Source organism: Ictidomys tridecemlineatus, chromosome 2 (genome assembly GCF_052094955.1).
Source record: "Ictidomys tridecemlineatus isolate mIctTri1 chromosome 2, mIctTri1.hap1, whole genome shotgun sequence".
In the NCBI taxonomy this organism is placed as follows: domain Eukaryota; kingdom Metazoa; phylum Chordata; class Mammalia; order Rodentia; family Sciuridae; genus Ictidomys; species Ictidomys tridecemlineatus.
In genome coordinates this window covers 157,445,300-157,473,020 of record NC_135478.1, presented here as the reverse complement: position 1 = coordinate 157,473,020, position 27,721 = coordinate 157,445,300, and the positions used below count along the sequence as shown (strand labels likewise).

General features: G+C 34.9%; 1 protein-coding gene across 9 annotated transcripts in view; it reads right to left on the bottom strand.

Moving 5' to 3' along the window:
* Positions 1-27,721, bottom strand: part of Crppa (CDP-L-ribitol pyrophosphorylase A) — a 287,503-nt gene that overhangs the window by 192,635 nt on the left and 67,147 nt on the right. For 7 of the 9 annotated variants that reach the window (XM_078040033.1, XM_040291723.2, XM_078040031.1 and 4 more), the window contains 2 exons: positions 13,969-14,073; positions 1,817-1,862 (listed from right to left, as the gene is read on the bottom strand). The exons of 1 other annotated variant lie outside the window; for it this stretch is intronic. In XM_078040033.1, the coding sequence (XP_077896159.1) occupies positions 1,817-1,862; positions 13,969-14,073 (151 nt within the window). The remainder of the gene's footprint in view (positions 1-1,816; positions 1,863-13,968; positions 14,074-27,721) is intronic. One more of the 9 variants, XM_040291722.2, reaches the window with a different exon arrangement.

Genomic DNA, 27,721 nt, shown 5'->3' with positions numbered 1-27,721 from the left:
CTATATGCATGTATGATTACATGACCATTATAATTCTGCATCATGTATAACAGGGATAAGAAGTTATATTCCATTTGTGTATGATATGTCAATATGCATTCTAGTGTCATGTATAACTAATTAGAACAAATTAAAAAATGAAAAAAGTAGGCTTTCACATTGTAAGAAGTCTACTCTGATAATGTTAACATGTAGGAAATGTATTGCAATTTGTAGAATCCTCCACTGAAACACTAACTGTTCAAACTAGAGACCATTTTCATTTTATCTAGGTAACAGAGATACAACTTTGTAAAGAAATCAAAATGAGCTTTATATTTCCATTGAGAGTATAACCAACCACATCATGATTTAACCAGCATGTCCCACAGTACTAGTCACACATTCCAGGCTGTTGTATAAATATGTCAATGCTTTGATTTATGGTCATAGATATGTTTATACATAGAGATACACAAATCACAATATGCTAATGGTTTGAAATGAAATATGCTTGAAGAACAAGAACTTGAGGGTAAACTGAAAATATATTGTCATGAACAGAGAAGAAGTTCAGTTTTCTGCATATGAAGCCAATTAATTATTAAATAAATTTCTGAAAACTATAAACCGACACATTCAAAATTAATATTCACTTTTTTCCACCAATAAACTTAAATTTATAAGTTCACATCTCAATCAAAATTTGAGCATATTGTTCTATCTGTTATTTAAATAAAATCAATTACTAACTTGTTGTAAAGCACCACAGTTATTTCAAGATGGAAGTGGGAAACACCTCTGATCTTGCTAAAACTATATTTAGAACCATGGTCTTAGTTAGGGGCAACTGTATGCCCTTGAAGACATCTGGCACTGGCAGGAGATATCTCTGACATAAGGGAGTAGGTGAAAAATGAAGGGTGCTTCAGGCACCTAGTGAGTGGAGGCCAGGCATGTGACTAAACAATGAGGGAAACACAGAAGAGACCCAAACCATAGAAAGATTTGGTCTCAAATGTCAGTGTGGTGCTTAAATTGAGAAACCCAATTTAAAGGATAAAAACTGCAGAAATACAGAAAGAATATTCCTTCTGCATCTTGGTTACATTCCTAACACAATATTAAGCACAACTTTAAAACAAAATCAACTGGCTTCAAATGATTGTTATAAATAAGTTTTCCCAAATATTTAAATCAATGCATTCAATATTCAGATTCACTACTTTTTTTTCGTACTTCAATATAAGTTTAAATTTAGATCTAGTTTCACATGTGGTCATTAAGTAGACTATTTTGGAGATGGAATTTAGAGTCACAACACTGGAAACACAAGAAAGTGGTTATCACATGTAATATCTAAAATTACAAAAGAAAACTGCATTCATTTTTAGAACAAAAAATGGAATTTTAAAAAATCATCCAGTCCAATTTCTTCAAATTTATGGAAAACATTTTTCTCACATGGAACATAATATCTAATTCACTGATATGGCAGTGTTAAAGGATGGGGGCAGTTATCTTACCAGTAAACATGAGACAACTTTAAAAACTGTATTAAAATATCATTTTTCACTGTTTCCTTCCTAACAGTATCGCTGTCACATACTTAATAAACAAAAGTCTTTCTTTTGTAAAAATTTAAACCAAGACGACATTATTTCACAAGCAGGAAACACAATAAAATGTAATTATTTTCAAAAACAAATCAGAGACCTCAGTGGCCTACAGGCATTTATCCTTCTTTGATGGCTGGGATTTAAACTGTCATGAGAAATTCTGAACTGGCTTACATTTTTTGAAACACAGGAACTGACAGTCACAAGGCCAAACATACCCTTAATAATCGATTCAGCCGCATACAGATCTCGTTTGTAGGTCACCTAAAGGACAGATAAACCTCATTAGACTTAACAGAGCAGGAAGGAATGTGAAAACAATAAAATAATGCCCTTGAGGAAATTCTTGATTTTGAAAAAACTATAAACATAAAATACAATTTATAAACTAGAAAGCAGCATTAGAAAATCCATATTAAATCATATTCTATTTCTACAAATGATTAAAAATTTTATTTGTTATCTTTGAATAAATTCAGATGTTATATAGCATTTGTTTATGAAATCCTATTATATAACTGAAGCCTTATAATCAAATAAAATGTAGTAGTGTCCAAAGTATTAAGTGTTAACACTTAAAGTCCAAAGTGTTAATACTACTACTTAATAGTAAGGTTCTATACTAGAAGGAAAGCAGGAATCCCTTATGTAACAAGTCACCAAACTTCATTGTTAGTTGAAGTTAGCAAGGATCAACTCATATTAAAGGAGACTTCATTCTGAATTCAGTATATCTTTATATATCAAGATTCATCTTGTCAGTTTTTATTAAAATGTGGCTCCAACAGAAAGAGCCTACAGGGTGTCACTATGTGGCTAAAATCATTGGTAACTTTTAAAAAGCAGCCTATGAATAGTGTTCTGGGATTTGTAATGTCAGGGTATATATCTGTTCTATGGCAAATACTTCCTAGGTCCCATCCAGGGAACTCAGGTACAGATTATGTACGTGCAACTACAGATTTCGTTCTCCTATATCATGAACTTAAGAATGTAGTAAATAAAAAAATAGTATTACATAAGTAGAATAAGGTCATAGAAGCTCATAACCGAAGCATTCAGATGATTATGATGCAAATGGTGTGAAAAATCCATTTCAACAAGTGTTCAATTAGTGCCTTACCATGGCTATAAAAACGGGACATTCTTCTTCCAGATTAGTTCATAATTGGATTTATACAAATACTTTGTTTAGCTCAATAAGACCAGGGGAAGTCTACCCAAAATAAATGGTCCTGCTATGCCTTTACCCTGTCAGGTAAACTGTGGAGCAAAATTATAAACCTACTTTGTAGAATTAAAAAGTATCCCAGTTGGTAAAATAGATGGTAAGTTGTTCAAGAAGTCAATCAATGTATGAAAATCAAATGTAGCATCATGATATTATCTCTAAAACAAGCATATGCTAACCAAGTTACTGATTCCCATTATTTTAGTTTCTGATCCCCAATACAATCCTGTTATCTGGAAAACAAACAATAGGTTCACACTATACATTTTACCAAAAGTACTGATGAAATTCATTCGTTTAACAACTATTTATCAAGCTAACTATTACATGGTAGGCCCTGTTCTAAGTGCTGGGAATAGAGCAATGACGAGTGAGCAAAGTGAAGAAAAAAAAAATGCAGCAATTATATTTTAGTCAAGAACTTTTTCTGCTGAAATTGAATAAAACTAGTTCGTAACTTTTTCTCAAAATTCCAAAGTTAACTAGACATCTGAAGTCAGACCTAATTAATTTTTCCAACCTTAAAAAGAAAATAATTTTCTACATTAATCATCTATATGACAAACTCAGGGAAAAAATTAAGGGAAAGATATAGTTACTATAATTCATTTTCTATTCCTGCCTGCTTTCTTTGAGGGGTAAAACATCTCTTTATATTAAGGTAATATTATAAAAGTAATTTGCTTCAAATAAACATTTATAACGCATTTTTAAACTTACACAAAAGTTCTTCTCAAACACTGAAATAACTTCTAGAATTCTGGCATGAAAATCTTTGCATAGGAACTAGTCTTACAAATAAATGTTTTTATTACCTAAAGGTTTGTGCTCATCTAATATTAATTAACTGTATAAAAACAAAGGCTTCTATTTCTGTTACTTCATCCTATGGGCTACAATTACCTATTAAAGTACTATTAAGGCTTTTCAATTTTGATTAGCATCTTCTTTATAAAGCCTTAATACCTTAACTGTACTTCTCTGAAAACAGATTAAATAAAAATAAACAACAGAAAATATTTGACAAACTTTTAAAGTATTTTTTTAAGAACAGCCTCATTTTTTTTCTTAAAGAGAAAATGTACTTCAAAAGGAGTATTACTGGAAATGTTGTAATTCTGAATTCATGAGTTATTCATTTTTCTGTTACAGTAATATGTGTTGTCCTTTCTTCAGTTTTAATTAGGAAAAAAGGCACCCTAACAATCAGTTTTCAAGTTGATTTTCTTCTGTCAACATGAGCTATAGTTTTCCTTTGACCTTGCACAATACCCTATTATGGAAACATTTTTAAAAAATTCCTGTAGTAATGGACTAGAAGTCATTCCTTTCAATGACTTGTTGTCAAACTGTGTTCCCTGGAGCCTCAGGGGCTATATCAAAGACAATAACAGTGTTCTCTGCAGGTGAGACTCCAGCCTAACATCTGCCACTCACCTAGTTCAGCTCAATTTTTGTCTGTTTTGTTTGATTGTGCATCTGTGCAATAATTGATCTGAGTAATGAGTTTAACTGTAAAAAAAAAAATTCAGAAGGGGAAAAACTTGAAGCTTATAGCTACAGATATAATTGTCTTTTCATTCAACACAATTCTCTCAGCTACCTCAAGGTACATTGTCACTGGGACTATTACACTTAAATTTTTTTGCTCCTTCTGTGTTAAGACACAAAACATAAAACATATTTCAAAATAGAATCATATCCCATTGGTCAGGATCTTCCCTGATTAAGACTGCACTTAATATTCTGACATTTTACCTCTCAGGATAATGAATAAGTAGTAACCCCAGTACTAGCAAAAACTATAAAAACTCATATTTCAGAGATAGAGAATACTTATTAAGCAGATATTTTTAGAATTTGGTTTCCATTTCATCAATTATGTACATCTAGAAAATATTCCTTTGGCTAGACCGGATAACTGTATTTAAAAAACTCTAAAAAGGAAACATCACCACATTGTACTGTTGACAAAAAATAACAAGACTGTTTTCTTATTTTCTTTTGTTGTTATACAATGATGTCAGAACATGTGAATCTTAAAAAAAAAATGCAGTCCTCATCAAAAGGAAGTCAACTCATTCATTTCAATAATATTGTGATGACACAAACACTTCAAACTCCTTATAAAGAAGCATTTTAAGACAATGGAACACAGTTGCTAAATTTCTTCAATAACTGATTTTAAACCTCATGCCTTAAAGATGATTTTGACATTTAGAAATAAGAAGTCTATTCATTTAAGACTTAACAGTGTAGTGAGTGACCCAGCAAAGTGTTTAAAAGTATACTAGACCAAAAATATGGTATGACTATAAATTTAAGTTCTTATGTAGACAACAGGAAATCTTTTTTTTTTTTTAAAGAGAGAGTGAGACAGGAGAGAGAGAGAGAGAGAGAGAGAGAGAGAGAGAGAGAGAGAGAGAGAGAGAGAGAGAGAGAGGGGGAGAATTTTTAATATTTATTTTTAGTTCTCGGCGGACACAACATCTTTGTTGGTATGTGGTGCTGAGGATTGAACCCGGGCCGCACGCATGCCAGGCAAGCGCGCTACTGCTTGAGCCACATCCCCAGCCCCAATAGGAAATCTTCACACAATAAAAATGTTTACTGAGGTTTTGCCATGGCACAACTACTTAGGAAAAGCATGAGGGCCAATCCCTATTTCCGGGAACCAGTACTATACTTTCCTGTGACTTTTGATTCTTGGGAGATGGGTGGAAACCTGATCATTTAGGAATACTATTCTCTACCCTGAAAGATGTAGTGGGGGGGATTAAAACTTTGGGGCAGAGGTCAGCAGAAGATGGCAAAATAGAGAAGGTCTCATTCCTGGCTGCTCTGTGTTGTGAAACGAAGAAAATGACAGGCAGCTTCTGCGCAAGGTGGTTGAACAAAAAAAAAGTGGGGGGGACGGACTTTAGTGGAACTTAAACTGGACATTCAATAAAGACTGGGGACACAGGAGGTTGGATATAATAAAAGAAGGAAAAAACCCCAACAGCATAGCCATTGCAGCAGCCAAGCCAGAAGCTCCAGCCAGAGAGGTCCCTCTGAGATCATAGTAGAGGGATAAGGAAATTAAGGGAACCCTCATTTGGGGGAGGCCTAAGGGTTATCAGGGTACAGAAGGTTTAAAGACCAAGGATATTGCCCAATAAACCTGAAAGACACAGTGCATGATATATGTATTCAGGAAAAGAAACAGCCAAAGGAAGGAATCATTTTGCAGCTGTAGCTGATGGAGCAATTCCTGGCAAGCCTGAGTGTGGCCTGAAATAGAGATCCAGTAAACAGACACTGCACAACAAAGAGTATGTGTAATTGATCAGGAGAAAAATCAAATGTGGAGAGAGGTTTACACAGGGGACAATTGGTTGTAGAAACCCACCCAGATGTAACTGTCCCACTCCAATCCCACTACTTACAGGACCTGAGGGGAGAGACACATCTGGCTGGGAACTCAGAAGGGTCGGGGGGAGGCAGTAGAGATTGTTTGGAGACTGAACCCGAGACCAGAAACATGGGGTCTGCAGGTGTCATAGGGGACTAAGAACTGGTTCGCCCATCACACAAGTAGAACACAGGGGAGATCCATAGGGTACAGTCTTCCAGTGTGGACAAGCAGGTATTTGGCAGTGGAGAAATCTCTAGACCAACTGAATTCAACAAACAGCATAGAACCTGCCTAAACTCAAGCACTGCCTCCAAGAATTCTCCCTGTGGAATTACCTCTCCTACTCTAGCAACTCCACCCCGAGCGTGAGCAAGTATCACACTCCAGACAACCCCACCTAATACTGTTGAAAAGGAAAGCTGAGAATATTTTTGAACTGCTATGAAAAGAATTCTTTAACTTTTCATGAAGATTTTTACTTGTTTTTATTCTTTTTCTATGATTGTGACTTCAATGGTACATGGATATTAATACGGTTTCATTTTTTCCCCTCATTTCTACCATTTTTGAAGCCAATTATTTTACATGGATTAGTTTTTTGTGAACTAAGGTATTTGATTAGTATATTTTAGTTTTGTTTTGTATTCTTTATTTTTACTTTTTAAAAAATGTTTTGCTTTATATATTTTTTCTCCAGTGGTTCCCCTCTCTTTTCTTCTGCTAATAGCCAATATATATTGTTCTGTTTCACTGTTCCTTGAATCTTTTACTTCTGTCTTCTCTCATTCTCCCTCATAATTATCAAATACTGTATCACTTCTGTTCTCTTCCTGTCCACCATTTAAACTTGCTATTATTATTATAGGTAATAACTGATCATATCATTTCTGTTTATTGTGAAAATTAACATTGCAGACATCATACTAGGTCATATTTGGTTTAATGGTGTAAACTGTTTGCACTGGTGGTGGTTATTATTTGTCTGCCCCTAAACAGTGAGGTACTGGAAACCTTCAGGGACACTATAAAAACAAAGGGTAGAAACTCTACTCCCTCAGATCCATACTACTGGATGGGTAGACACATAAACAACATAAAAAAACAAGGAACAAATCACCCCAAGCAAACCAAGATATTCCAAAAATAGAATCTATCAACACCACAATGGAAGAAACGTCAAAGGTGTTTAGAAAGTACTTAGTTGAACTGATCTGTGAAGTAAACTATGGTGTTAGCAATGAAATCAAAGAGAAAATACAGAAAGTGAAGAGATCTCTTCTTTAAAGAGGCAGAGATTCTGGAAAAAAAGGGAAAACAAAAGCCCATAAAATATAGGAAACAATAACCAAATTAAAATTCAACAGAAACTTCACCAACAGACTAGACCACTTGGAAGACAGAACCTCAGGCAATGAAGACAAGATATACAATCATGAAAATAGTGTTGACCATGGGGGAGAAGATAAAGAAACCATCAACAGAACTTACAAGAACTATGAGATAACATGAAAAGATCAAATTTGAGATGTATTGGGATACAAACCAAAGGAATGCACAATCTTTTCAATGATATATTATCAGAAAACTTTCCAAATCTGAAGAATGAAATGGAAAATCAAATACAATAATTTTGTACACCAAATGTACAAAATTACAGACCTACAAGAGGGCACACTATAATGAAAATGCCTCACAGACAGAATAAGAATAGAATTTTAAAGCCAATCAGAGAAAAATATCAGATCACAGGTAGGGAAAAGCCAATTCAGATCTCTGTTGAATGCACAACTCAGAGCCTGAAAGCTAAAAGATCCTGGAACAACATATACCAAGCTCTGAAAGAAAATGTATGTCAACCAAGAATCCTGTATTCATCAAATTAAGCTTCAAATTTGAAGATGAAATAAAAATCTTCCATAATAAACAAAAATTAAAAGAATTCACAACTAGAAAGTCTGCACTACACAATATTCAACAAAATATTCCATGAAATTGAAATGAAAAAAAGTGAAAACAAGCAACAGGAGGAACTAAATAAAAGGAAAAATCAAGACAGAAACTAAATTAAAAACTAGAAATAAACCAAAATGACCAGGAATACAAATCATGTCTTCATAATCACCTTGAATATTAAAGGCCTAAACTCAAAAGACAGACTGGCAGATCTTCAAGAGACTCACCTAATCCACAGACTGAAAGTGAAAGGTTGAAAAAAAATATATATCACATGGACCACATAAACAAGCAGGGGTTTCTATCCTCATATCAGATACAGTGTATTTCAAGCCAAAGTTGGAGAGACAAAGAAGAACATTCCATACTGTTTAAAGGAATTATACATCAACAAGACATAACAATTGTAAATATTTATGCAACAATGGAGCATCTATGTACATCAAACAAACCTTTCTCAATTGCAAAAAATCAAATAGATAACAATGTAATACTGGTGACTTTAACACACCTTTCTCTGGATAACACACTTATCTACTGGATAGAGACTCCAAACAAAAACTAAATCAAGAAGCTATAAAATTAACTAATACAAGCAGTAACAGACTTAAGAGACATATATACAATATTTCATCCATCAATGAGAAAATATACTTTCTTTCAGCAGCACATGGATCCTTCTCTAAAATAGACCATATCTTAGGCCACAAAGCAACTCTTACCAAATACTAAAATAGAGATAAAATCCTCCATTCTACCAGATCATAATGAAATGAAATTGAAAAATAACAATTTAAAAAATAACAGAACAGAATAAGAGGCTATATATAACATCTTTGATGTTAGTTGTTTTCCTTTTTGTTGTCTCAAAATGTTTAACAAAAAGTTGGTTCTTTGAAAAAAGGAAAATAAACCCTTAGCCATGCCACCTGAGAGAGAAAACTCAAATTATAGAAAACTCAAAAAGTTTGTGAAGAATAAAGGAAATATCACAATGAACACTATTGAAATTCAATAGATAATTAGAAATTATTTTGAAAATTTGTACTCCAATAAAATAGAAAATCTTAACAACATCAAATTTTTAGACACATATGACCTACCCAAACCTACCCTATCAAATGACATACACAATTTAAACAGATAAGTCTCAAGCAATGAAATAGAAGACACCATCAAAAGCTTACCAATCAAGAAAAGCCCAGGACAAGACAGATTCTCAGCCAAATTCTTCAAAGAAGAATTAACACCAATACTCCTCAAAGTATTCCATGAAATAGAAAAGGAGGAAACACTTCTAAATGCATTCTATGAGGCTAATATCACCTTGATAATAAAACCAAACCTAGACACATGAAGGAAAAAAAAATCAGACCAATATCCCTGATGAACATACATGTAAAAATTCTCATTAAAATTCTGACAAATTGCATACAAAAACAAATTTAAAAGACAGTAAACCATGATCAATGGGTTTCATCCCAGGGATACAAGGTTGGTTCAAGATATAGAAATCAATAAATGTAATTTATGACATTAATAGACCTAAAGACAAGAATCATATGATCAACTCAGTAGGTGTTAAAAAAAAAAAAAAAAAAGCATTTGATCCACTAAACCCAGGGCTGGCAGCTTCCAATATTATCTTGCTCTGCTTAGAGATTCCTCCTCACAACAAAAATAAAACCAAAACAAGATTTGCAGTAAACAATCCAAACAATAAATCAAGTTCACCAACTGATTTTGTCACTCACTGAACTGAATTTTTATATCCAACTCCCTAACAATTAATTTTGTATTTCTCTTTGATTGAGATAAATTGTTATTTATTTTTAAGTTTTCTTTTTCATATTGTAGTTGTTACCTATTAAATGAGATAATGAATTGCTCAAAAAAAAAAGCATTTGATAAAATACAGCACTCCTTCATGTTCAAAACACTAGAAAACTAGGGACAGTAGGAATATACCTCAACATTGTAAAATCTATTTATGCTAAACCCAAGACCAACATCATTCTAAATGGAAAAGAATTAAAAGCAATCCCTCAAAGAAATGAACAATACAAGGATGCCCTCTTTCACCACTTTTATTAAACATAGTCCTTGAAACTCTAGCCAGAACAATTAGAAGAAATTAAAGGGATAGAAAAAGGGATAGAAAAAAAAAGGGATAGAATTTTTTGGATCTCTATATTTAGAGATCCAAAAAATTCCACCAGAAAACTTCTAGAGCTCATAAATGAATTCAGCAAAGTAGCAGGATATAAAATTAACATCCATAAAACAAATGAATTTCTATACATCAGTGATGAATCAGCTGAAAGGAAATTAGAAAAAAACTACCTCATTCACAATAGCTTAAAAAAATTTAAAAAAAAATACTTACGAATCAATTCAACAAAAGAGGTGAAAGACCTCCACAATGAAAACTATGGAACACTAAAGAAAGAAAGTGAAGACAACCTTAGAAGATGGAAACATCTCCCATGCTCTTTGATAGGCAGAATTAAGATTGTAAAAAAGGCCATAATACCAAAAACATTATACAGATTTAATGCAATTCCTATGAAAATCTCAATCTCATTCTTCTTAGAAAAAGCAATCATAAAATTCATTTGTAAAAATAAGAGACCCAGAATAGCCAAAGAAATCTTTAGCAAGAAAAGTGTAGCAGGAGGCCTCACAATACTAGACCTTAAATTATACTACAGAGCCATAGTAACAAAACAGCACAGTATTGGCACCAACACATGTAGACCAATGGTACAGAATAAAAGAGAGAAACCCACATAAATATAGTTATGTCATACTAAAAAAAAGGCACAAAAAACAAATTTGTTGTGTCAAAAATGCATTCTACTGTCATGTATAACTAATTAGAAAAATTTTAAAAATTAAAAATCTGGTTTCCTCAGACACCAGGAAGGTTGGCGTTGACCCTGAATGTCTCCGTTTTGCATTACTTTTTCTAAAATATATATGATGAAATGATTCTATATTTAGAGGTCCAAAAAATTGAAATATTTTAGATATTTAAAGATCCAAAAAATTAAAATGGAAATCATCCTCCAACTTCAGACTATAGTTAAAATAGTCCTATATGCAATCATCAGAAATCTCTGGTCATTCTCCATTACTCTGGAGTTCATGAATTCCGAGCTGGCAGATTGCTCGATAATTCAGTATCTTCTCCTGCCTTACTGTTCTGTGGTCATGAAGTGCCTCAATTATATCCAAACATGACTTTCTCTGTATCAGCCTTCCAAATCTCATTTCCAGGTACTTGGCCCTACATCCAGTACCAATTTTAGCAGTTTGGCATCACTAAGATTTCTCAGGCACATTTTTTAAATGGCAGCACTTTTGATGTTAGTTTGCAAATTTTATACTAATTCCAAAATATATATCCATTGCTATTATTTAAACAAATACTCTACATTTACAAAAAAAAATCATACCACAAAAAGAATTTAAGTTTTTAAAGGAAAATCATACAATGCCACCAAGAGGAATTAAATAAGGGCTAAACAGCTTATTTAAAAAAACAAACAAAAAAAAAAACACCATAGATAGAAGACGGGAGGCAGAAAAAGGAAAATGAAATTTAAATACCTGAAATATTTGTACTCACAATAATTTCATCTCACTCAGAAGAAATGTGGCATCTAAAAGTTGACACAGTGATTAGTAGGACATTTTGCCCAGGCTACCACATTTCAGGCCTGTTCAAATCCCTTTGATGCACATCATTACTCAAATCTCATACTTAGGAGTCAGGCTCTCTGTCTTTGTCCTGGTTCAGGAAGTAATACTATGATCCTGATTCACTTGAGGCCTAAAAGAGTATGTCAACCCCTGGCCATGTATGTCAGAGGGCACTGTAATAAACTTAATGGCTTACAATAACAGAAATTCATTCTCTCTCAGTTCTATAGGCAGCAAGTTGGAAACTAAGGTGTAGATAAGTCCAAATTCCCTCTGAAGGCTTTTGGGAAGCTCCCTTCCTGGCCTCTTTCCAAGTTCTGGTGACTGTTGACAATCCTTAGCATTCTTTTGCTTGCAGATGCTTCACATCATTACATGACATCCTCCTTGCATGTGTCTCTTCTGCTATTTTTATAAGGACCAGTCATGTTGGATTTAGGGCCTACCCTACTTCAGTGTGATCTTACTTAACTTGATTATGTCTGCAAAGAGCTTTTCAAGTAAGGTCACATTCACAGGTGGTAGGACTTAGGTCTTTAACACTTTTTTTGAGAGAGATCATTTAACCCACAAAACAGGACATGCTAAATGACTCATCAATGGTGCCAACAGAGGCACTGTGGAAAGACCTGCCACATGTTGCAGTCAAGCTGTCTGAGGACCAATTCTCTTGCTGGAGACAGTGAAGAAATATAAGCACTTCACAAAAATAAATAAAACAGATTTGTGAAGATGGAGTGGAAAATTCAAAGAGCAATGTGAAGCTTCCCTTTTATCTATAAACTTGACTGTTTTGTGGTTAGAGTACCCATAAGAGGTAAATAATCACACCTCCAGAAGACAAAATTGAGGCCAGAGATATTTAACATATTAGTAACAATGCAGTGCCTCAGAGTTGCTACTTTTCATCTTTTCTTCAGGGCCTTTGAATTAGGTCTAGCAAGATAGTCCGGGAGAGTAGTGCTAATGTGAATCTAGATCTTTAACAAAACACCTAATAGGTAATTGCCAAAAATCCACATAATTACTATTTATGTCACCAAAAATTTTAGAAGCATACTAATAGAACTATGCTAGTTCTCTATTAGTAGTAAGCAGATAATATGTAAGTATGATGCACGATGCTGAACAGAGTTTTCTCTTCGACTTCTGGTTAAATCAGAGATGACTAGCAATCATCCCTAAAGAGCCATACCAAGAGAAGGGCTCAAAAATCATACCAAGAGAAGCCCACAAGAGCCATCTATACAAAATATAAAATGAAAAGTGCTCAGCTGCTGGGCTGATAACATTTAGATGTCCTTAAATGAGAAACAATAATGTACACATTTTTTTCTGCAAGGCAACCAATCCAAACCCACCAATATTTTTGGTGAGGCTGTCTGAGACAACCTCAGCATGCAGCAAGGGCCATCTTGTTACTCAGAAAATACCCAATACAACTTTCTGTTCTAAATTTCAATGAGAAAATATACTATAGACCCATATAGCCTCAATGAGGAAACATACTATGGACCTATTAAACAAGGGCAAGCCACCCTGCAAAATGTGCCTGTTTCAAAAGGAAGGAGTAGGGTAAACAGTGCTACTAACTTGTTTCCAGCAATCATTTCATCCCCTACAAGGGAACAAAACTTCGTGTTAGAAGAGTTGGGCCTCACCAGGGAAAGGAGTCCAATTCTTCATGCAGGGCCAATAGAGGGTCTGGCCACTGCCCCACTGGTCCAAACTGTGGCAGGTATACTTTCAACCTACTTGGAGCCACCACCCAGGCTTGGGAGGAAACTTTTCTATTATGGCAGCAGAGTTGCAGTATTAATTCAATTGGGTGATCAGAATAAGAGGCTATATATACAGAACAACAACAAAAAATGGAGAAAACAAAACTTATGAACTAAAATGGAACTTGTCTGAATTAAAAGAGTAAATTTTCTTTATATCTCACACTTTGATGGCTCAGGAAACCCAGTGAGACTGAATCCTTTTCAAGGTTCTCATTTTAAAATCTAAGTAAAAACATATGTACACACACAAGCAGAGAAGATTCAGAACAAAAAAAAAAAAAAAAAAAAAACATCTCTTACCTTCCAGAGGTCAGGTGATCCTTCTACAAGTTTGGCTTTAATGTGGCAGTATTTTAGAGCCAACTGTAAACATTCGGTTCCGAATTCCAAGTCATAGTCACTACACTGGTGTGTAATGGAGCAGGAGGGAGAAAAGAACTCAAAGTTAACCAACTGCAATATAATTTTAAATAAAATGAGTCTTTTATTTGGTAAAAATTGAAACAAAAAGAAAAGCCTAGAAAATTCACAAACCATTTAATTAGCTACTGATTGTATTATAGAATTATCCTGTCTATCCCCTAACAAGCAAAAGCAAAGTTAATAGAAATGTTACAATCATTCTTAATGGTTTTGAGCTCCCTTAGTAGTCTCTGGTGTTGGATAAATACTTTATTTGTTTATAAGTTACCTTTCCAAACCCACTTAAAAAATGCCTGAAGATATGACTCAGGAATTAGTGCATCAGAAATCTTAATTTAGCAAACCTTTATCTAAATTTCCTATCTTATATTTATATCAAGACATTTATAGGTCATAGTTCTCTTATTTTAACCCTCTAAAATCCCAAGTTTTTAATGGTGTTTGAATGAAATTGAAACAGATGCATTAAAATAGGCTGGAAGTCATAATCAAGCACTTATAATTTATTATCAATATTAATGAATATTAACAGTAGTCATTCACCTATTACTTTTCTCAAAAGACTAAAAATTAGATGTGTTAGACCATAAATGGCATATTTGTTCCTAAATTTGAGATATTTAGATATTCCATAAAAGGGATGGTGGGACTTACCAGCTTAATATTTAAAACATTAACATATGCTGCATAAGATATTTAAATTTTGTTTCTAAACATAGAAACAGCTCAGTCTTTCATGGTATTAAGAATGTAATTTTCCCAGACTCAGTAAAATACAAATAACATTTTTAAGCATTTTAAGCATAACCATCAAAACAACTAAGTAATAGGGACTGGAGAGGTAGTGCAACAGTATAGTGCTTGCCTAGCATGTGCAAGGCCCTTGGTTCAATTGCAAGTATTGCCAAAAAAATTTTAAATAAAGAAAAATAACCATGCAATATTATAACTCAGCTGAATACTCACTGACTCTCATGTCTCCAAGCTCTGTATTAAGTACCAGCTATACAATGGTTAATGTCATATGTTTGTGTACTCAAGAAACTCAAGTCTAGAATTGGAAGCAGGCAGTAATTGGCTAGAGAATGTAATTCACAGCACAAGATAAGTATCTACAGAGCAATCAATGGAAAAAATAATTTTGCTTGAGGGCACCAAGGAAGGCCCATCAGAGGCAATGGTCTCCAATCTCCATCATAAAGACTGTAGGAGAGGGAATACTGTGCAAGCAAAAGATGCCAGGCAAAGATACAGAGGTTTGAGATAGTTACATATTTAAGTTTACATATTTAAGAAAGAGTGTGACCATTAAGAGGACTGCAGGAAAGTAACAAGCATGAATATGGTATTTAGCACCCTTGGTGAAATGTGTCTTATTGTCCTGGAGTTTATATCCTGAATGTAGTGGGTTGCAAAGGGATTGAACAAGAAAATGAAACCAAATATATACAGTCTCTATTTCACCAGAAGAGTCACAACTTACATCATCTTTTGGTATATACTGTATGATTTTTCCTAGGTATTCTTAATACAATAGTATTAACAGTAGTTGCATTCAATAAGTTGAAATTAATCTTGGTATAACTCTGCTTTGTACTTTCAGCATCCTCATATTATTTGGTAGTATGTGAGTGAAAGAGATGTTTATCTAATAAACACAGTTCTGTCCTCACCACATGATTAAATCCCAAAGATAATTAGCAAAGAGCTTCACTTTTCTCCTCACTCACTATATTACCAAGATAATGAACACATCTGCAGAAAGCCTTACTAGTGCTCATGAAATGCATATTGAGAGAATCTCATTTTAACAGGTACTCCCTTCCTGTCTCAGGTGGGAAACATCCTGGATGCTGTGCCCCTGCCAGCCATGCACTGTGCTAGTCAAGTCAATGGAAAACAAATATAGTTCAAGAATATATGAAATATATAGGAAATGGAAGCTAGTCATTCTCAGAGATTAGGCTGGATTTATTACATAGATTATTTAGGAGGTTTAGAGTCATTTTTTTAAATAAAACCTCTCTTTAAAGGTAAATTCAAAAAGTGTACACTTAGGAAAGTCTGAATTCCTATTTCTAAAGAACATTGATTATGGATTTCTGCTCTTTTCTAGGATATACAAAAAAGTAATGTCCACATCTAAACAATAAGAAAAGCAAATGACCTACAAAAATACAACTTTTTCTTCAGTCCATCAAAGCTGTAGCCACAGAAAGACCAAAAAGCCTTAAAACCTTAGGAAAGAGAAGCCTCCCAAGGAGAAGGGATGCAAACACCAACTCACCCACTTCAAAACACAAAATCAAGCAAACCTGGGTGCCATATGGTTAGGTAAGAAGAAATAGGTAAAAATTTGAGTGAATTTGCTCAAGACTGGGTGGAGGCTACTGAGACAACACAGAACTCTAGGAGCAACAAAAGGAGTTCATATGCACTTGTAAACTCTTCTCTAGAGCTCTCTTACTGGGCTTTCATGAAGTAGTATCATGTTATTTAAAGACGGTGGTTAGGTATATACTGTACACTGAAGCAATTACTAAAAAAAAAAAAAAAGTTAAAAATTAGTCAATACTGATGAAGCACAATCATTCAAAATATAAAATTAACCCAAAGGCAATCAAGCAGAAAAAGGGGAAAAGTACGAATAAGAACAAAGAACAAATGGGAAGAAACCAGCAAGATGGTAATTTTAGTCAAGAAAATTTACAATGAATGAGTGGTTTCAGTGTTTGTTGAAATTTTTGACATTGTCCAACATGGGGTTAAGTGATAGCCCTCATGACAAACACAGACACTGCAAACCACCTGCCTCCCTACTACAGTTTGAATCTGGAATGTCCCACTGAGACCCATGTGTCGGTCCCCAGACCATAGAGTGGACCTATTGAGAAGTGTTGGAACCAAAATTTAGGAAGTGGAGCCTAGAAGGAACTTAGGTCGTTGGGGTGTGCTCTTGAAGGGTATGTTGGGACCCCAGTTTCTTCCTGTTTTTCTTCTCAGCTATCATGAAATGAAGCACATCTTCTGCTATGCCCTCCCACAATGATATAATGTCTCACTATAGACCCAAAGCACCTGGACCAAGCATAGATCAAAACCATGAGCTAATTTAAACATTCCCTACTTACAAGTTGTTTATATCAGGTATTTTGTTACAGCAATGGAAAACTAACACACCCCTCAAAGTTGGCCCCCTAAAACTGTTAAAACAGTTTTATCCTCAGGCATAAGGACACTGTAAGCAGAGATCACTCAAATACATGTGTAATGCTCTACTTAACTTGCTCATCTGTTCCGGTTGCGGTTAACCATAAGAGTTTGCCCTTAGCATATTAATCGTAGTTTTAAAATCCTGGTTTAATGATTCCAACATTGTTGTCAATATTCAGTCAGGTTCTTGTACTTTCTCTGTCTCTTGAAACTGTTTTCTGCTTCTCAATATGCTCAAAATGTTTTCTTGATAACTGGATTTGGTCACTGGATAAAGCAACTAAGGTAACTAGGACTCTTGTCATGTGGTAATCATGTGGGGAAAGGGACAGCATTAGACAGTTGTATGCTTAGGTCTCAGTCTTTTAGAAAGCCTGTCTTTCTGGACTATGAACTTCACAAGTAGTGCTCAGTTCCTGCTCTAGCCCCCATAGCATGACTACAGTGGGCTGGAGTTGGGTATTTCCCTTCTCCATGTTGGTTTCTCTTGAGGGATCAGCCTTTTTGAGAATATTCTAGCATATTTCAAAATAATTATTTTTCCCTTCCCCTGTAGGACACACAAAAGGATTTTTCTCCAGTATTTAGTTTGAAAACTTCATCAAGCTCCTGGGGGTAAAAAATCCTAAGAGCACAGAGGTATGCCTATGACTAGGTCCTCCCAATGTTAACTATCAGACACGTCTCCAGCAATGCTTCAACTACAGTTTAGTTTTTCCTACCCCGATACTTGTTCTCAGCTAAATTTCATACTCCAGCAAATTCTGATTCACTTCATTCACCTATCTCCCTAACTTGTGTCACAGGGCAAACTTGTCCCTGAAGACAAGAGTCTTCTTTTGAGTGTGTTCCACATGTTTACATGCTGTGAAGATGGAGTAATAACTTCTAAACTCCTTTCATGCTAGAAGAGAAACTAGAAGTCTACATGTGCTCTCAGGAGACTACGTAAGATGGTAGTCAACAAAACTAGGAGAGAAAGATGAGAAAAGAAAAGGCATGGGATATAGAAAGCATATATACTACATAGGACTGGGGCAAAGGGGATTTCTATAATAGTACTGAAGTCTCAGGGTGATTACTGCATGGGAAATACAATGAGAAACCAGATAAGAGGGTAAGAATGAATAGAATCTCACTGGGCACAGGGGCACAAGCCTGTAATCCCAGCTGAGGAAGCTAGGGTAGAAGGATTCCAAGTTCAAGGCCAGGCTCAGCAATTTAGAAAGATAATAAATTAAATTAATAAATAAGTAGGCTAGGGATGTGGCTCAAGTGATTGCCTCTAGTTTCAATCCCTGGTACCATTAAATAAAATTCCTTGGAAGGTCTTGGAAGAAACTGGTTGCCTCTGGAAGGGAAGATTAAGAGATAGTTGGCATCAAGACTTTATTTTTACCTTCTGCTACTTATACACTGTCCTGTCATTACTTCTTGCCTTAATTATATAATGTTTATGTAGTATATTATGTTATGTAGCAGGGAATGTTAGAGTCCCAAAAACTATATCCTTACAAGAGTTATGGTTTTGTTTCCAAAAATATTTAATATTTTCAACCAATCAATCTGATTTCCTGTTGACAAGTGGCAGAACATTTAAAATCTAACTACCCCCCCTTCTAAGACTAGCATTTATGTTTTGTTGCTATATAAAAAATATTAAATCTGGCTACCATTATGATAAACCCATATTTTTTTCTCATGTTAACATACAACTTTATCTACCAGATATGTGCAAACTGTACACATTAAAACATTTTGCTTAATTAGTAGAGTTGTATAGACACTGAGTGAATATGTGGCACTCTTTTCAATTTAGACAGGGATATTAGAATCAGGCAGACATGGGTTTCAACTGTGGTGTTGCAATCTAAAAAGTTATCAGACTGAAGAACTTTATCACAATCCCAACCTCCTTGCCCCATTATCCCAATACTAGATCTTCTTTATCAACTCAAATCAAACATCTTTCTTAACTTCCAGTTCTCACACATCACTTATACATGCATACATGGCTTAAAGAACCAAACATCTGTAGAAAATTTTTTAGGAAAAAGTGTTAATCCCATTCACTCCAGATCTGTTACCCTATTTTATTTTCCCTGGAGGCAATTGCTATTCCTCATTTTAACTGACTTTTCTAGTATACATGTCCACGTTTGACAGTCAGCTTTTGCCGAGTAACAAAAATGCAGAAAATCTCAGTGTCATGCTTCAATAAAGTTACTTTTCACTGAAATAGCTGTGGAATGGCAGAAATGGCTCTGCTTCAAGTTGCAGACCTACAGGAGCTCTGATCTACGTGATTGCTATACAGTTGAGACTGGGGTGGGGTGGGGGGGCAACCAATAGTATACCTTCTTGTGGCAACAAAAGCAGCACAAGATGACAGACCCAGCAGCACAGACTTCTAAGCTTACTTCTAAGAAGTAAGCTTCTATTCTGTATAATATCAGGCAAAATCCAATGTTCAAAGCAAGTCAGGCAGGCATATCCAGAATCAAAAGATACTTCATACACCTGGAGGCCATGGCAAGGGTACAAAAGTAAAGCACCATTTTCAGAGGATGAAGAATATGGCAATTTACCTACCATACATTATCTTATGTTAGAGATAATGAGCAAAATAGAAATAAATAAATATTATCTAAGAAAAATTATTTTCCTTTCTCCTCCCAACCTCACTACAATACATTTTCACACTTCCAATTTCCCATCCGTTTGATATCATACTTGAGTAAATCTAGAGTATTTACATCATTGACTGTGTAATTTACATCACTGACTAAAGCATAACTGAATCATATACAACTAAAATTCTTGAATAACTGTTTTCCTGATTAGAGATCATCTTGTTTCACATGGTTAGACTTCTATATGCTTATGACTCACTCACATTAAAGACAAGCTAAATCTACTCTTGAGTGTTCTAGCACATAAGGCATGTCACCAGTTTTACATTCATGAAAAAGTAGCCTTTGACTCTTCTAACATTTTTCAACTTGGACTAGTTGTTGTCCTCTGCCAATTGAAGAGTGATCACCCTAGGACTCCAAGATCATCTTGGGAAGACACCTCATTTTTATTCCATCATGAATACCACATTTCATGAATTCTTTGCAATTTTCCTTTAACTGACATTTTCCTGGAATAAATTCTCCAATAGATTTCCATAGAGTGACTGTTTTAAGATGTTTATGGGACCCTCTGAGGTTAATATTTTTAGATCTTCCTTCTTAGAAGAAGTTCCCCAAATAAAACTCTTCCAATCCCTTGCCATAATAGAAAGCTATGTCACCAGTGCACTGGCTGCTGAGTGGGAGAAGCCATGCCCCTACCCCTTTCAGCAGTCACAGGGCATGTGGTGTGAGTTATGGGCTCTGGCAAGACACTCAGGCCCTCACTGAAGCCAACATTCTCCCAGTGCACAGACAGTGTTTCCCCTCAACTTGCCACGCTCAGGAGTCAGAGAATAGGGAAGGTGATTTAGAGATCAGACTTCTACTCAAGATTTTAACAAACTGTTTTTATATTGCCCCCTCCAGTCACTTCTAGAGGTCTCCTGACGCTGCCAGAGTCTGCAGTTTGAGAATTCCACAGCAGACAACTCTTCACTTGCCCCACCATTTGCTTGCAATTTGGCCTTCTCAGATCTTCTGAGCCTGTCACCACTAATTCATTTGCTTTCTAGCTATTTTTTTGTCATTGTCATCTCTCCTATTCTTGTCCTTGAGGGTTTATGTCACTTTTAATCTCTTCCTAGTAAGTTTAATGAGGATTGAGTAATGAACAAAATTAGATAAATGTTCAAAAACAGGAGTATGTGTATTCTAACTAGATAAATATTCCAAACTGTCTTCCATAAAGTTGGTTTCAGTTTATGTTCCCATAAAAAATGTATGCAAATATGCAGGGTTTTTAACATGAGGCAAATGAATATGACCCACAGGAACTGAAAACCACCTCTGAAAAACATTTGGCATATAATGCAATTATTTTCTTGGGAAAGGATTCCACAACTTTCAGAGATTTTAGAACACAAAATAGTTAGGAACCATTGTTTTATGGTAATCATGTAACGATCTGTGGGTACAAATAATCTGATTACATATCCTTCCAGCCTAAACATCATGCACAATACTGTTTTGGCAAGGCAGCCTGGGAAGTTTGCCCAACAAAGAACAATATATATATTAGAGTAAAAGTAAATCAAAGGCATGCATGCACAGGTTTCCCACTCTGCTGTTAGAGCTATGCTCAGAGCATTTCAAGTAGAAACAAAATAGACCATCTTACAATTAGGTAAACAATGAACACCTGCATTCAATTTATCATCTGGAAATCAAACCTGAAATATTTTGCATACATTAACATTGTTTGAATTATGCAATGTATTCTAGAATTGCATGAGACAGTTGTCCAAGAAGCTTTGTTTTTCATATATCAGATCATTTTATGAGTAGATAAACAATTTCATGCTAAGTCTGTATGAGGCTGATAATACAGATACAACCTTCACTCTACAAAAAATAAAAGTACAAATGATCTGGCCAAGGTTAAGATTTCTTTAGGTACAAATTTTTAAATGAGTTTACACAGAATTACACTCACAAAAGGCTTTTCATTATCTACCAGTTGGGAAAAATAAACCTAGTAGTTTATTCAAATTTTTTGCCAGCTCTATACAATGAAATGCATTATGAAATTACAGGCAACACAATCATACCAGCCAGTTAACATTACACGCAAATTTTTTTTTCAAGTCCGAATAATTTGGTGGAAGGCAGAAAACAATTTTACCAGTAATTCCAAATTGTATCTTAGCCATTTCTCCTGACCTTCACAAATATTGTCAAACACTATAAAAAGAACTTCATTGGATTGATTTCTTATTTTTGATGAAGTAAACCAATTTAAAGTTAAGGAGAAAATATTGTCCTGAAACAAATCATAAACTTTATATAAAAATGAATTTAAATAGCTATATCATGTGATATCTAATCCCAATGAAAAAACTAAAGGGAAAAAGTCAAAACCCTATAATAATATTGAAACCCAGAGATAAGAAAGCTTTAAGTTTTTGAATAACAAGGTTTTTAGCCATAGTATCAATAGATTATACTTCTTTGTTATTTCAGATTTTCATAAGAAAGGTTCTAGATCCAGAATCATTTCAATAGCAATAGGACTGGTCACATTACCCAAGGTGGATGATACAGGAAGAAAAAAAGCAAGTCTACTCATTGGGTTAGTAAATCAGATATAAATTACCAGTAGGGCATCTAGTAAAAATATAAGCAGTTCAAAATATATTCCCAGTATTTATGGGAGAAACAAACACAGAATAAATGAAAAGTTAGGAAACTTCTACTCATTTATTAAGCAAATACTTAGGAAATATTTGCCAAGCACTGTGCTGAAAAGGCCAAGTAAGGCTGGGGAAAACCATACAAGCAAATGTAAGTGAGGCGATAACTGTAGTAAGGGAGATATGTTCACACATTGGGGAATAAAAAGACAACAGTGATTTTTTTTTTTTACTTTAACACCATTCATTTTATTTTTTTTTCTTTTTTTTTATTGTTGGTCGTTCAAAACATTACACAGTTCTTAATACATATTTCACAGTTTGATTCAAGCGGGTTATGAACTCCCAACTTTACCCCGTATACAGATTGCTGTATCACATCATTCTGCTGTCTGTCCTATTCTCTACTATCCCCCCTCCCCTCCCCTTTTCTCTCTCTACCCCTTCTACTGTAAATCATTTCTTCCATTTGTATTATCTTGTCTTACCCCTCCTTTCCTCTTATATATCATTTTGTATAACCCTGAGGATCGCCTTCCATTTCCATGCGATTTCCCTTCTCACTCCCTTTCCCTCCCACCTCTCATCCCTGTTTAATGTAAATCTTTTTTTTTTTTAGAATTTTAATATTTATTTTTTAGTTCTCGGTGGACACAACATCTTTGTTGGTATGTGGTGCTAAGGACCAAACCCGGGTCACACGCATGCCAGGCGAGCGCGCTACCGCTTGAGCCACATCCCCAAGCTCTTCGTCCCGACCCTGTCCTTGTTTACTCCCCTTATATCAAAGGGGTCATTTGGAATTTGTTTTTTAACGATTGACTAAGCTTCACTTAGCATAATCTGCTCTAATGCCATCCATTTCCCTCCAAATTCTATGATTTTGTCATTTTTAATGCAGAGTAATACTCCATTGTGTATAAATGCCACATTTTTTTTATCCATTCATCTATTGAAGGGCATCTAGGCTGATTCCATAATCTTGCTATCGTGAATTGTGCTGCTATGAACATCCATGTAGCAGTGTCCCTGTAGCATGCTCTTATTAGGTCTTTAGGGAATAGACCGAGAAGGGGAATAGCTGGGTCAAATGGCGGTTCCATTCCCAGCTTTCCAAGAAATCTCCATACTGCTTTCCAAATTGGCTACACCAATTTGCAGTCCCACCAGCAATGAACAAGAGTGCCCTTTTCCCCGCATCCTCTCCAGCACTTGTTTGACTTCCTAATGGCTGCCAATCTTCCTGGAGTGAGATGGTATCTTAGGGTAGTTTTGATTTGCATTTCTCTGACTGCTAGGGATGGTGAGCATTTTTTCATGTACTTATTGATTGTATGTCCTCCTCTGAGAAGTGTCTGTTCAGGTCCTTGGCCCATTTATTGATTGGGTTATTTGTTATCTTATTGTCTAATTTTTTGAGTTCTTTGTATATTCTGGTTATTAGGGCTCTATCTGAAGTGTGTGGATTAAAGATTTGTTCCCAGGATGTAGGCTCCCTGTTTATCTCTTATTTTTTTGCTGAGAAAAAACTTTTTAGTTTGAGTAAGTCCCATTTGTTGATTCTAGTTGTTAACTCTTACGCTATGGGTGTCCTATTGAGGAATTTGGGGCCCGATCCCACAGTATGTAGATCATAGCCAACTTTTTCTTCTATCAGATGCCGTGTCTCTGATTTAATATCAAGCTCCTTGATCCATTTTGAGTTAACTTTTGTGTATGGCCAGAGACAGGGATTCAGATTCATTTTGATGCAAATGGATTTCCAGTTTTCCCAGCACCATTTGTTGAAGATGCTATCCTTCCTCCATTGCATGCTTTTAGCCCCTTACAACAGTGATTTTATTAGATCATGTCCTCCTTTTTATAAATTGCTGTGTCATAATTGCACCAAACAAACTGAATTTAGTACAATTAAAACATTTTAAATATTGGTCAGAAAATACCTCTTTTATTGACCAAAGATTTAAAATTATTTTCTCAATTTCTACATAGCTAGACGAGTAGTATCTTGTGGACCTATTCATAGAAACGCTGACCTCTGCCTCCTCTCTAGTTTTCATTTCACATATTTCTATCTGATGTGTGAAGGGTAAAGATTTGCTCCCAAGATGCAGGCTCTCTATTCACCTCAGATTGTTTCTTTTGCTGTACATCATTTTCTGAGAAGTGTCTCTTCAGGTCCTTGGCCCATTTATTGATTGGGCTATTTGTTTTATTTGGTGTTTAGCTTTTTGAGTTCTTTATATACCCTAGAGATTAGTGCTCTATCTGATGTGTGAGGGGTAAAGATTTGCTCCCAAGATATAGGCTCTCTATTCACCTCAAATTGTTTCATTTCTGGAACTCTCCCTTTGCAATCAACTCAGACTATAACAGTTATCTATGAAACTTTCTGATCTGCCAAACCACAGAGCTCCATTGCTTTAAAAGTATATTTTCTTTGTTCTCTACTGTCTATGTTCTTCCATCAGGACAGATTTTATAACAGAACAAAAATTAAAATTGCACAAACACTAGGCCATCAAGTTGAACACTAAAAGTTATCACCAATAAAATTGAGTGAAGAGTAAATACAGCCAACAGCACAAATAAATCTCAAAGTTATGTTTTAATTTAAAAGCAAGATTTCATTTATGCAACAGTCCAAAAAAAGAAATATAAACAGATCAATAGTGAATGGGAATCAACCACAAAGGGCATGAGGCAGCTTTTCATGGTGATGGAAGCATTCTTTAGGTGGATTGGTGCAGGGATTAACTAGAAAGTGTACCTTTGGCAATATTCACAGAACAATTTGAATGAATTTTACTCCATATAAATTATCTCAGTAAATCCCAAGTAGAAAATAAAATTAAAACATTTATAATTAGAACAAGAACACAAAAGAACATGCTACTTAGTACTACATTTAATCTAAGTAGTATAAGACCTCTAGGGAGAGAACTATAATTTTATTGTCTCAAGAATATCTTTTAAGAAATATGAGTATTAGGCATAGATGCTATATTACAAAGATGACTATTCCAAAATTGATTCACAGATAAACTGCAAATCAATATCCCAACAATGACCTTCATGAAACTTGATAAATTGGTCCTGAAGTTTCTATCCAAAATAAGGTACAGAAATATCATTTAACTTTCAATAATAATTAGATAATATGATGTGCCTTAAATATGCCATAATATTGTCAAGAAAATGTACTTCTAAGGCAAAATTAAACAAGTGATTTCTTTGCTTTTTAAAATATTGGCTGATTTTTCTTTTTATTTATATATGACAGCAGAATGTATTATAATTCTTATTACAAATATAAAGGACAATTTTTCACATCTATGGTTGTATATACAGTATATTCACACCAATTTGTATCTTCATACCTTTAGATAATAATGACCATCACATTCCACCATCATTAATAACTCCATACCCCTCCCACCCCTCTGCCCTATCTAGAGTTCATCTATTCCTCCTATGCTCCCACTCCCTATCCCACTATGAATCAGCCTCCTTATATCAAAGAAAACATTAAGCATTTGGTTTTTTGAGATTGGCTAAACTTCATTTAGCATTATCTTCTCTAACTCCATCCATTTACCTGCAAATGCCACGATTTTATTCTTTTATTACTAAGTAATATTCCTTTGTGTATATATGCCACTTTTTAATCCTTTCATCTATTGAAGGGCATCTAGATTGGTTCCAAATTTAGCTCGTGTTTATAACTTAGTTGCTATAAACATTGATGTGGCTGTGTGCCTGACAATGTTGATTTTAAGTCCTTTGGCTACAGACCAAAAAGAGGGACAGCTAGTCAAATGGTAGTTCCATTCCCAATTTTCCAAGAAATCTCCATACTGCTTTCCATATTGACTGCACCAATTTTCAGTCCCATCAGCAGCGTATGAGTGTGCCTTTTCTCCCACATCCTTGCCAACAGTTACTGTTGTTTGTATGCATAATAGCTACCATTCTGACTAGAGTGAGATGAAATCTTAGAGTAGTTTCGATTTGCATTTCTCTGATTGCTAGCAATGATGAACATTTTTTCATGTATTTGATTGATTGTACATCATTTTCTGAGAAGTGTCTCTTCAGGTCCTTGGCCCATTTATTGATTGGGCTATGTTTTATTTGGTGTTTAGCTTTTTTAGTTCTTTATATACCCTAGAGAATAGTGCTCTATCTGATGTGTGAGAGGTAAGATTTGCTCTTCACCTCAGATTGTTTCTTTTGCCGAGAAGAAACTTTAGTGTGAGTCCATCCCATTTATTGGTTCTTGATTTTAATTCTTGCCACAGGAGTCTTATTAAGGAAATTGGGGCCTAATCCTACATGATGGAGATTAGGGCCTACTTTTTCTTAGATGCAGGGTCTCTGGTTGTATTCCCAAGTCCTTGATCCATTTTGAGTTGAGTTTTGTGCATGGTGAGTTAGAAGTTCAATTTCATTTTGTTGCATATGGATTTCCAATTTTTCCAGCACCCTTGGTTGAAGAGGATATCTTTTCCTGGATGTACAATTTTGGCACCTTTATCTAATATAACTAATTATGTGGTTTTGTCACTGTGTCCTCTATTCTGTACCATTGGTCTACAAGTCTATTTTGGTGCCAATACCATGCCATTTGTTACTATCACTCTGTAGTATAGTTTAAGATCTGGTATAATGATGCCACCTGCTTCACTCTTCCTGCTAAAGATTAGGCTATTCTCAGTCTCATTTTTTCAGATAAATTTCATGATTACTTTTCTATTTCTATGAGGAATGTAATTGGGATTTTGATTGGAATTGCATTAAACCTGTATAGTGCTTTCAGACATATGGTCATTTTGATAATATAAATTCTGTCTATCCAAGAGCAAGGTAGATCTTTCAATCTTCTAAGGTTGTCTTTGATTTTTTTTTTAGGGTTTTGTAATTTTCATTATATAGATCTTTCACCTCTTTTGTTAAGTTGATTCCCAAGGTTTTTTGTTTTTTGTTTTTTAAAGCTATTGAAAATGGGGTAGTTTTCCTTGTTTCCCTTTCTCAGGATTTGTCACTCATGAACAGAAATGCCTTTGACTTATGGGTGTTGATTTTATATCCTGCTAGTTTGCTGAATTC